At 42.2% G+C, this 12,578-nt stretch overlaps 1 protein-coding gene across 1 annotated transcript in view; it reads right to left on the reverse strand.

Moving 5' to 3' along the window:
* The window catches only part of kcnh3 (potassium voltage-gated channel, subfamily H (eag-related), member 3), a 183,477-nt gene that overhangs the window by 14,858 nt on the left and 156,041 nt on the right, over positions 1–12,578 (reverse strand). The window contains exons 9-10 of the mRNA XM_031300665.2: positions 11,430–11,629; positions 9,831–10,080 (exon numbers count right to left, since the gene is read on the reverse strand). Of these exons, the coding sequence (XP_031156525.2) occupies positions 9,831–10,080; positions 11,430–11,629 (450 nt within the window). The remainder of the gene's footprint in view (positions 1–9,830; positions 10,081–11,429; positions 11,630–12,578) is intronic.

The raw sequence follows: 12,578 nt of genomic DNA on the forward strand, positions 1-12,578 counted from the left end.
TGCTGGAAGTACGCTGTAGACGCAGGTTCTTGGTAAAGGTCATGATGGGCTGAACCATGTGAAGAGCTTCCTGGGCTGTGCAGGGCTCTGCTATATCCACACGTCAGCATTAATAATCAAGGTGCTTTAATAATGTACAATCTATTCATTATTAATCCCAGCACCGCACCGCATTCGGCCTATTGATGTGTGTGTGTTTGTGTGCGTCATGATCAAGATCAAATATGGGCCAGGGGCTTGGCATTTGAAGATAATTCCACTATATCTCACACACACACACACGCAGCACACACACACACACACACACACACACACACACACACACACACACACACACACACACACACACACACACACACACACACACACCATTAATTCAATACATCTTGACCTTTTGAGAAAACTGATTTTTAAGACATATACATCTGTCGTTGCCACACAGACAAACGCACATGAAGTCCGCCGCCCTTTCTCCCTCATTTCTCTGTCTATCACTTTGTCTATTCACACATTCACACCTCGGGAAAGCTCGCCCTGTTTGCTGGATTAGTGTTGCAAAGGCTTTGAAGCACATCCAGAGGAAATTAGATTTCAGCCTGCGAGACAGTCAACTAAAGAAATTATTCTGAGCTGTTGTCACAGGTGCAACATCCTGTCTGACCACAAAATTTCAAATTTGCTACATTTCTTTCAGCGTTGGTTGTCTTTCACTTTTACTGCTAAATGTTGGTTGGTTATGATTTTGTGTGTGTCTGCAAACCGAACTACCTCAGGAAAAAGTCATAATGTCAAAACGCAGAGAAAAAGCTGCGGCCTCAGATTGAGAATATGAAAGTGCAGCTGTCACGTTAAAGAGACTAGAAAGGATGGAGCAGAACAAAGGGAAAAAAGTGTCTCTATAATGAGACAATAAATGACATGTAATGTGATACTGGTCGTTGTGATATTGGAGGCTGCGGTAAAAACAGCCGTGCAGAGCATGACTCTGTGGTTGTTCCTCCCACACGTTGTCTGCAAATCAGTCCTGTTTAATATTAGGCTCCACTAGAACACAACTCCGCCTTCACATCTCCTGAGACCGATGGGAGAGAGGACATATGATCACACCATTTCACAAGTGCCACGCACACGCACAAATGTTTTCCTCACATAGCTACACGCTAATTCCAGAAAACTCAATCTCAGTGTGTGGAAGGCTATGGCAAGCCCTTTGAGCATCTATTCCATATCCTTGATATCAGACGTCAGGTTCCTCCTCTAGTTAACTAGTAAAAGCCAAAAAACGTGCTAGTTCACTAGTTGGACTGTTTCTGGATGTTACTAGTTAACTGGTGCAGTCCAAAATCTCTACTAGTTAACTAGTAAAAGCCAAAGGGCGCACTAGTTAACTAGTAAGGTAAAAATAGGCTTTACAGTGCTACTAGTAAGGCTTCTGCTTTAACTAGTTAGACAAATGTTCCACTAGTTGCTGAATAAAAGTGACAAGTAAAATATTTTGTTCAACTAGTAATACAAAATATCCAACTAGTACAAACATGTGTCCAACTAGTGTTGACAAATAGCCAACTAGTGGAGGAACCTGACGTCTGATATCAAGGGTATGGAATAAATGCTCAAAGGGCTTGTCATAGAGGCTGCATCTCTCTACCCAACTTCGGCGTGCAATGCCACTATTGCCATGCATGCCTCCTGCGGAGCTACATGCTCACACTTTAATACACAACTTCACACTCTTCAAGACACATTTTTAACCAATCCACTGTGTTGAAGGCAGGTTAAGCAAACACATTTTAGTTGCTGTCAGTCAGTTCGACTGCTGACACTTTTATCCAAAGAGACTTCCAATACACACACACACACACACACACACACACACACACACACACACACACACACACACACACACACACAACACACACACACACACACACACACACGCGCACACACACACACACACACACACACACACACACACACACACACACGCACGCACACACACACACACACACACACACACACACACACACACACACACACACACACACACACACACACACCTGTGCCTGTTACGTACAGTATTACAAAGTATTATAAAGGTTTTTTTCCTGCAATTTTTTTCCTTAAATATTATTTTTTTAAGCAGTTTTGTTGATTGGGGTTTCATTTACTCAAGCATATTAGACGTTTGTGTTTATCAAGTTGTCAGAAAAAAAATAGACTTTACTGTACGTGACCCGATCATGCTTAGCCTATTGTTGTGGGTAGTCCCCCCCCAAATGGCTGCTACGGGGCCATAAGGTGAGATACAAGGTAATGGAGCCTTTTATACATTGTCGTGTTTCTTTAGAAATAAACAATGGACAAATAGAGTCTTTAAACGCTTCAGATGTAAAGTTATTCTCTGTCAAAGTGGCGCCAAAATGAATAGCAGTCAATGGGATGCTAACGGGGGGTGATGGCTTGTTAGCAAAAGAATGGCTTTGTGGATGCTCGCTTACCCCCCTTGGGTTGTGCACAGCGCACACACTGTTTGTTACACACACACAGGGATGCGCAGCAGCACACGAACATGCAAAAGATTAAAATATTACAATGTGAAATAGTATTATGATATGATCTGCTCGCGCACTTTTACTTCACACACGAGCAGATCAGTTTCTTCTCCTGAAAATTTCTCCTTCCTGCTCAGCAAATCCTCCATCATAATAGCAATGCTCCAAGGTCCAAACGCGCCTGGCTTTGAAAGGGAATGGGAGATGATCTCTGATTGGTTTATTGCATGTTACGCCCAAAACACACCTATGAATTAATGAAGACACTAAGTACAACAATTTTGAACCACGTGCCCGGACCCTTTTTTCCACCGTTAAACTAGTTAAAGTGGATTCATACACGCCCTAAACGCACCTGCGCCAGACGCTTCACGCCGTGCACTTAGACAGTTAAAATAGGGCCCATAATGTTTTGATCTTTTTTACATTTTCATCACATTTGTTGTAGAAAATAAGGTTTTTAGTCATTTGAGTTTGCTTTAATCCTGCCAGAGTCTCCTTTTTTGGTAATAATTTAGTGAATATTTCAAACCATATTTCATTTTGGCATGTGTCTCCTTATGAAAAAAAACATAACTGCAAGCCGCCCACAAACATCTATCACCCTGAACACAGTACTTATTACAGCTGCTGGCTGCCAGCGAAGACATCTGACATCTGAAAATATTTTGAAAGCTTCCAACTCCTGTGAGTTCAGCTCATATAACAACACTCCTTCATACATTTCACACACAGCTCATTGCTTTCCAGGACACTTTATTTTGGTATATTTTAAAGATGTTTTTTTCTCGGATGTGTGTGAACCCTGATAGCTGCATTTACTGTTGAACATAAACTAAAAATAGATCAGTGGTGGAAGAAGTATTCAGATCCTTTAATTAGTAAAAAGTAAAAGTACTAATACCACCACACTGTCAGAATACTCAGTTACAAGTAAAAGTCCTGCATTGAAAATGTTACTTAAGTAAAAGTATGTAAGTATCATTAGGAAAATGTATTTAAAAGTATTAAAAGTAAAAGTACTCAATGCAGAAAAATCCTCCCATTTTAGAAACTGGAACAGATACAAACAGTTCTGTCAATCAACTAAGTGTTTAACGGTCTAATCATTTCAGCTGGACTTGTAGGCCTGTATATTGTTGGGTAGTTTAATGTATAATAAAACAGCATATGTTATAAACTACATGTGTTATGTGTGAAAAACTCTTAATGTGTAAAGTAACTAGTAGATTATATCCTTGACGTTTCACACTTCCGGAAAATCCGCCGGATTTCACTCATTTAGGCCGGATATCCGTTGCCTTGGGCTTCCTTTGTGTTCTAAACTCCGGTGGATTTCTGAGGACTATGGTTAACTACTCCTTAGATCTCTGCAGAGTAAATCCAGACAGCTAGCTAGACTATCTGTCCAATCTGAGTTCTCTGTTGCTTGACTAAAACAACTTTTTTTTGTTTTATAATTTTTTGGCCATTTTAGCCTTTAATAGACAGGACAGCTGTAGACAGGAAAGGGGGGAGAGAGAGGGGAAGACATGCAGCAAATGGCCACAGGTCAGACTCGAACCCTGAGCTGCTGCGTCGAGGACTGAGCCTCCGCATATAGGCGCCGGCTCTACCAGATGAGCTACCCAGGCGCCCTAAAACAACTTTTAAACGTACACATGCGAGACTAAGTAACTAGTAACTAAAGCTGTCAGATGAATGTAGTGGAGTAAAAAGTACAATATTTCTCTAGAAATTGTCATGAAAAAAAAAGACTCAAGTGAAGTACAAATACCTCAAATGTGTGCTTAAGTGTGGTACTTGAGTAAATGTACTTAGTTACATTCCACCACTGCACATAAATTGTTCTTGGATAAAATATTGTATTGTGCTCACACAGGCACATATAGAAACACAAGGTCTACTTACAGGGAAATGTTTGAAACTTTCAGACATCTTCTTGCCTTTAATAGAAGAGGGAGCTTCCTTAGTTGGTGAAAGCACTGGAAATTTTCTAGTGAGTGGACATTTTCTAGTGAGCGGATATTTCGCTAAGAATTATTATTTTTTGTCGAAAGTAACATCATTTTCCTCCACATTTCCTCTGATGAAGTATGACTTTCTGTACATGGCGAGCTTTCTTTTTTTTTTATTCCTAAACTACTTGGTACTTTAGTTGAGCAGTGAAATTGAGGAGCAAATGTGTGTGTGTGTATATGATTCTATCAGGGCTGTAGTCAAGTCCACCTTTGTCGAGTCCAAGACAAGTCCAAGACCAGGACTAGCTGAGTCCGAGTCCAAAAGAGTTTAGAGTCCAAATCAAGACAGAGTCCAAATGAGAGACAGTCAAAAGAAAGGATCAAATTAGGTCATACTATTTACTTTAAGTATAACAATTTTACTTAAGTCTCAATAAGCTGAAGTGCAACTTCACATTTTAGAAGTTGAGTCTTTTTTTATTCTGGTGTAACAAGAACATTCTGGACTGCCGATGGAAAATGTAACAAAACAAGCAACACAGGTGTCACTAAAAAAATGATATGTTCCCATTCTTGAACTTGTTACTTTTCCTGAAGAATCCACAGTACAAAGTGCATGCTGACATTCTGTATGTGGCCAAAATAAAAATGATTGAGGCCCCCCTTAATCGCTAAGGGAGCTGTTAGCCTGGGGGAGGCGTTCACTTCAAGCACATTCACACTGACATATTCCAAGTGGGCTAATCCCGACTTTAGCCGAGAGCTTGCTGGCCCTGCTCTGGAGCAGGGTTAGCCCCCCGAGTTTGTGGGGTTATCAAAAACCACTAAACCTGGGGCTAAAAGTTCCCAGTGTGAAACAGTGCTGATTGACAAATTGTCTAGAATTCCCTGTCAACTGCAGAATGTACATGATGCCTGAGGAGCGAATGCACCGAAAGCCTGTCGAGTTTCCCAGCCTTATCCGGTTCTCATGTATTCATACTATCTGCAACAACAGAGTGAGAGAGAGGACTGCCTTCAAACATCTTCATTCATTCATTAATTGGTCCCTATAAGGGTTTGGGTACCGAATTCAATACTTTTTAGGCACCGACCGAATTAACCCTATAGTATTGAGTATCAGAAAAAAGTCCTCGTCATTCAATACCCAATTTCAATTCCTAAGGAGTAAATCACATCAGCGTCAGTGAGGCAATCAGCACGCAGCATGCTTCTACCAAGATCTAATAATGTCTGTGATTGGCTGTCTAACGTTACACATCGTAGAGACACGCAGGAAAAACTCTACGTTACACAGAGACGGGGCTCACGTAGTAGGAGCTGAAACATAAATAATAAGATTATAATGTAATGTGTAATGTTGGCATATTTTTTGTTAGAATTGATTTTATAAAATTCGTATCAAAAAAAAAGTATCATTCAGGAACCGGTATCAAAGTCATGGTATTTGTTTTTTTAAAGATAATTTTTTGGGGCATTTTCAGCCTTTATTTTTGACAGAGAGGGGAGAATGACATGCAGCAAAGGCCTGCAGGTCAGAGTCGAACCTGCGGCCGCTGCGGCAAGGGTTAAACCTCTACACATGGGCGCCTGCTCTACCAACTGAGCTATCTGGGTGCCCAAAGCCACGGTAATTGTATCGATACCGGTATTGTAAATGGTTTGAACGATACCCAGCCCTAGTCTCTATATTCTGCCATATGTGATGTCTGATAGCAAGACGTCCTACATCTGTATTCACACTGGATTGAAGGATCAGTGTATATATCTAACAGGCTCAACACTGAGGGAAGACTCGACTCTGTGTGTGTGTGTGTGTGTGTCGAGCATGGTAAAAGCAGCAGAGCACAAACAACAGCTCTTTATCAGCTCTCCCTCAGGCCCGGCCTTCCCTGACGTTTGAGTGACACGCACGCACCTTTCCTTCCTCCTTTCCTTCGTCTCCCTCGTCAACCTAATTTCCACTCAGATCTGGATCACGTTAGTTTCACGTCTAATGTGTTAAATATTCAAATTGTCCCTGATCCAGTTTCAGTAATTCTAGGGATATCCAATGAAGCAAAGAAACTGACACTGGCTCAACGGTGCTTCTTCATGGCAAATGGGATTCTCACTGCAAAAAAAGTGTATCCTCTTAGTCTGGAAAAAGAAAGAAAATCCCAACACCGAAGTTATGGCTCACGGAGATGATGGACACACACCACCTTGATGTAGGAAAGTAAAAGACTTTGAGAAAACGTTGGTATCTTATCTTAGCCTGGTCCTACCAGACTCTGGTACATTTCATTAGTACAGAGAGTCTGGCCACTCTCCATTGACAAGTGTTAACTTCCTTGAAGGCGGGTACTCTGTTGATGTTTAAAACTATTGGATCTGCCCAGAGCCACTCTGGATCTGCCATAACCAATCGCTAACGTTTGGTCGTGACGTCGGCTTAGCATCGCTAGAGTTTGCCTTAGCCAACTCCTTCACCACTAACGGAGCGAGCTGGAAAATCTAACTGTTCCCAAACCCCGTGGGGAGGAGGGCCACAACATCATGGCCACCAACACAACTCAGCAAAGATTGTTCTTGCTCGGGCTTTAACTTCTGGATATCCGGCAGCGTTGCCACAACGGGCCGAATGGCATCTTTCTCCACCGCCATTACAGAACTACAACTCAAACTAGCACGACCTCAACGTCATCGTTCTCAGCCACTCCCTCTGTTTGCCGATTGGACCGGGAAAGATTTGGCCGGAGAAAACCCAAGAATATACCGCAAACCCAGACGGTGTACTGAAGGAAAATGAAAATTGAGCGGAAGTACGTAGGAGGGCGGAGCCAGGCTAATCTTATTTTGCAGGATAAACTGAATCCTTATCGCAGTCCGGGGCGGGTTGTTGTGGCTAGGGATTAGGGCCTTCTTGGTTTTTTTCTCACTTCTTTTTGTTTTTATAAAAAAGAAGCACTGTCATAACAATTTCGTAACTTGATTTTTGAAATGAAGCTTTATAATAAAAATATTTATAAAAAATCCGGATCACGTCACTCTTCAGTGCTCTGATCGGATGAAACCAAAGCCCGTCCAAAGCCATCACTGTGGAGTTACTTCCACTGTAATCACTGAGCCGAGAGGTGATCTCTCAGTCATTCTTCATTTACAGCATTTGATGTCAAACAGACACATATTCGCGCCGGCTCTTATCAGAGTGTTCGTTCTTCAAATGAACATTTCTTACATTAATTATCTGTACCGCAGATCATCTCACATCCTCTCATTAAGTCTCACTTTGACGAGTAAATTACCTATCAAAGCTGTCGACTGCATCGTTTCAATCCAATTCTGTGGCACAAATTTAAACATAATTTCCCTCACATAATAAACCACCCATTTCACTCTAATTAGGTAACCAGAATGTCATTTTGCAATCCTACATTCATCTAAAGCCATTTCATAGTCAGTGTTTGTTCCCGTCTTTCTATTAATTTAATAGCTTGAATACTAAATAGGGAAAAGCAGGAATGTTTTAGAATTTTAGATTTCTGTTTGGCTCAGAAGACCCCCTCCCCCTGTAGCCTCATGAGACCGTCCTGATCTTGCGAGCTCCAGTTTTCATCTCGCAGATCAGTCTGGCATCTTGAGACAGAGAAAATTTGGAGCCGTTCGCCAAACAACCGACCAATCAGCGTTGGTTTTGAGGCGGGTTTAGGTGTGACGCAACGAGAAGCGACTGTTCAGTCTAAACAACATGGCGGCTTCCACAGATGAGCGTAGCTATCGCGCAAGTTTTATCCGAATTAGAAAGTATTCCTTCATTGAAAGAAGAGCAAAAAACGGCACTGGAGGCTTTTCTCGGAGGAAAAGATGTTTTTGCTCTTCTCCCGACTGGTTTCAGCAAGAGTTTGATATATCTTTGATCTGATTGGTTGATTTGGCCCGTCTATCACCAACATAGGTGGTGATAGACAGATGGTTTATCCAATCAGCTAACCAGGATTTTCGCCCCTTCCCAAAAGTTCTCCAACGGAAAGTTCCCAGATGGATATGCCGAGCAAATGCGAAGCAATCCATCTGGCGGAGTCAGGTTACTCCCCCTGTGCCATTAGAAACATATAGATAATATAAAATAAATTTAAAAAAAAATCTAAAAAACAACATCCCTGTTTTTACCAAATACTCAGCTTTTTCACATACTCCCACATTCCAGTGTAGTAGTTTAGTATTTAAAGTATTAAAATGTAATAAAATCTTACCAACTAGCTGCTTCTGTACATATCAAGACTTTACCTTTATGGGGGCAGTCAGTCAGTGTAATAGGGCTCCCCAATATATCGTTCTTTTATCGTCATGGCGAAGTAAACTTGCGCAATACACATCGCGAAAGGCTTTGACATATAACTAAAGACACTTAGAAATCAGTAGAAAACTACACTTTAAAATGTAACTGTCACTTTTTTTTCAATGGTGCTTTTCAATGGTGTTCAATAAAATAATGTTGATGGGTGCCCGGATAGCTCAGTTGTTAGAGCGGGCGCCCATATATAGAGGTTTGCTCCTCGACGCAGTGGGCCGGGGTTAGACTCCGACCTGCGGCCCTTTGCTGCATGTCATTCCCCCCTCTCTCTCCCCTTTCATTTCTTCAGCTGTCCTGTCAATAAAGGCCTAAACATGCCCAGAAAATAAATAATAATAATGTTAAAATTCAACAAGCAATTTGCTGTATTTTAGCTGAATACTGAAAGCAGCAGAATGTCAGAACCGTGTACACCTTAAAGGTGCTCTAAGCAATGTTGGGTGACGTTACTTCTTGTAACGTTTGTCAAACAAAACGGAGACTAGCTCACCCCTCCCTCCTCCTCATCTCGTCCCCTCCCCCTCCCTTCCGTGCTTCCTGAAACAGTCATGAACGTGCATTGTGGAAGTAGCCTACGTGCTAACGCTGCTACGGTGATGGCTCAACCAACTCCTTCTTGGCGGTTATTGGCTGGAACACTGTTTGTTATGTTTGGTGGTGCAGGTTGGCACAGTTTGTTTTTGTTGCCATTTGTGGAGCCTGGGCTGTCTACAGAGACCGTATTTTTTTTACAGTGTGTTCAGGGGACAGGCAGCTAGCGGATAGTGAGGAGATGTTTGCTGTATGTGACAAAAAAATGCTGTAGCCTAAACAACGCGTGACATCGCTTAGAGCACCTTTAATATCTGTTTATTTATCGCAAATGATATCGTTATCACAATATTCAACAACGGCATCACTTATTTTCCTCATATGGTGCAGCCCTAGCATGTAAAGGACTGGGAACCTTTCTGTAATGATCCCTCTGCTCCTCTGACTCACCCAGTATGGCCAGCACAGTGTTGTCTTTCAGAACCTCCATGGAGCCCGAGCAGACGAAGTAGATGGCCTGCAGGGCGTCTCCCTGCCGGATGAGGAACTCGCCCGGAGCGCAGAAGGAGGTCCTTATAATGAGGGAGAGGGAGCGCAGGCAGCCCCGGCTGGCCGACTCAAACAGCGGCAGCTGGAGCAGCTCCTTGTTCAGATGCATGGCGATGTCGGCCCTCAGCTCGTCTGGGAAGTCCTTCAGTAGCTGCAAAGCGAGAGGCGGTTTCACACTTAACAGCTGTTCTTCCCTAAGACTTAAAACAAACAGCAGGCTTCCACACAGCCTTTCAAAAAAAAAACAACCTCAAAAACATGATGCGATGTGTGAGAATGTGGAGCAGAATGAAAGGTGAAAAAAAGGCTATCAAGATTCAGGTTGTCAAGATATACTCTGGAAGCTAAATTATACATAAAGTAAAGATAAACAGATAAACAGGAAGGAGAAGAAAAACAGATGATGCTCATCAAGCAAACACGTGTTACAGTTAAATCCAAAATAAGAATTAGTCCTCTAAATGTCCAAACTTTCAGGAGAGCCTTGTGTCTTTTGTGGGTAAAACATCTGACAAACTTTAACTGGCATTTATTTGCACAACAGAAAGTCTTTAACACATTTGTGGAGAAAAAAAAAAAATATAAATAAAAATATATATAAATAAAATCCGACCGGAGGGATTTTTGCAGTTCCTAGAATATAACGTTCCTAGAACCCTTTTTTTCTCATGTTCCAACTGGACCAATTTGGGGATTTTTAAGTTCCTCTGGCCGCAGTTCCTGTAACTCTTTCAGCTCCTACTTCAGGGCCTTTTCCCTTTCCCGCATTTGGTGGTTAGATGGCTGTGTTATAATAACAAAAGGTCAGTTCCTATGGCCACTTGGCCAGTGTGAATGCAAATGGGAAAAACGGTTTTGGGGAAGAGTAGAACTGTTTAGAAGTGGACTGTTCCTATAACTACATTACTGTAACTATTTGGTCGGAAAGAAGCTAATAGCCTCTTTCCGACCAAATAGATTTTAATTGCATTTGGAAACTGTTGCTGAGTCATTTTTCAAAGAGTTGTGCATTGCCAGCAGTTTACCTTCATCGTGCTGGAGTTGTAGCAGAAATCGGACACGCACATATCTCAAAACCACAACGACTGAAACTATTTGCAGGGCTAGGTTATTTTTGTATTTTGAGTGAAATGACCCTTTAATGTTAATGCAGATGTAAGGTTTAAATTGGAAGATTGTGGTCATAAAAAAAAAAATCCAATATTCACACACTCATACTTCTGTGTGTTCAGTTGAATGTGAGTCGCTCTCAGGGGCGGGGCTAGAAGGGGGACACGGGGTGGCACTGGCCCCCTCGGAAATATGATTGATGAAAACAAGTGAAAGTAATAATACATGTTGTGTTTAATTTAGCAGAATAACAGTGTGTTGTTCTATCCAATATTTCCTATATTATTAAGCAGATTTTCCATGCTGTATTTGGATAAAATGTCCGCCCCCCCCACCCCCCGGTGCCTCCCCACTTAAAAAATCCTGGAATCGTCCCGGTTGCTCTCTCACCTCACTGACGTCTATTCCGTTGTTGACCGACCACGTCGTCTGGAAACACTCCAGCATGCGCTGCTCCAGGGCCTTGGGCAGCCGATGGACCCTGATGAAGTCCTTCAGGTCCTTGGTGCGGGTGTGGTAGAGCGAGCGGCGCGAGTACATCCTCTGGATGATGGCCGTCACGTTGCCAAACACCACCGCGTGCATCAGAGCTGGAGAAGAGGAGAGGTCGTGTGTTTTCAGTAGGATACAGATTCAATTACACATACTCACTTCGATTGGCCTTTGTCTGGAAACGGCTCGGGAAAATCCCATAATGCTTCTGCACAGCAGGGAGCTTGAAAAGGGACGTCTTCACGAGCCCCAAGAAGTTAAAGAGCACCGGGCTTAAAAGGATTTAGCTGCTCTGAAAGCAGTGTAAAGCACGGCCTCGGGTGGATTACTGCTTTCACAAAATGGAAGTAACACATGACTGAAATAAAAAGAATCCCAATGATGAATACATCTTTTATTTTTAGTGAAGAAAACACCTACTGTATAACAACTAAATTATTCATCTAAAACCCCAAACAGCTTTAATCCCAGTATGAGCAATGACTCTTGGTGTAGTATTAAACTTTATAAAACCCTTTCACACTCCGATTTGATTTGAACACAGCTCGCCAGCAGTAAGGACTAGAACTAAACTATCTATCTTGCGGTGTACTTTTCTGACTGCACAGCAGAGCAGTTTTTCTCCCTGAATATAATCCAGCCCGAGTAGAAAAGCCGCCGATACAGCGTTCAGACCACAGGACACTTACACAGTCCACTGACACCCAGACGAATGACATTAATTTAGGATGACTGCTCCTTCAGGCAGTGACCCACCTCACATTAAGGGAAAACTCCAGAGTACAGATGTATAAATATCCTTCGGGGAGAGCTTAAGGGCACACACTGCTTAGCTTCAGGGAAGCTCAGCACAGCAGAGCTCTAAACTTTAGAGAGATTAATGAAGCTATAGTCTACTCTCTTTTTTCTTTCTCTCTCTGCGTTTTGCTTAGCTCGCTCTCCTATAATCAAGGACTATACACGAGACACATCTCTGTGGTTAAGCAAAGTCATTTACATGAACCACACTCCAAAAGCCCAAACTGAATTAAAAGGATTATGATAGTT

The sequence above is a fragment of the Sander lucioperca genome, chromosome 8, assembly GCF_008315115.2.
Source record: "Sander lucioperca isolate FBNREF2018 chromosome 8, SLUC_FBN_1.2, whole genome shotgun sequence".
Lineage (NCBI taxonomy): Eukaryota > Metazoa > Chordata > Actinopteri > Perciformes > Percidae > Sander > Sander lucioperca.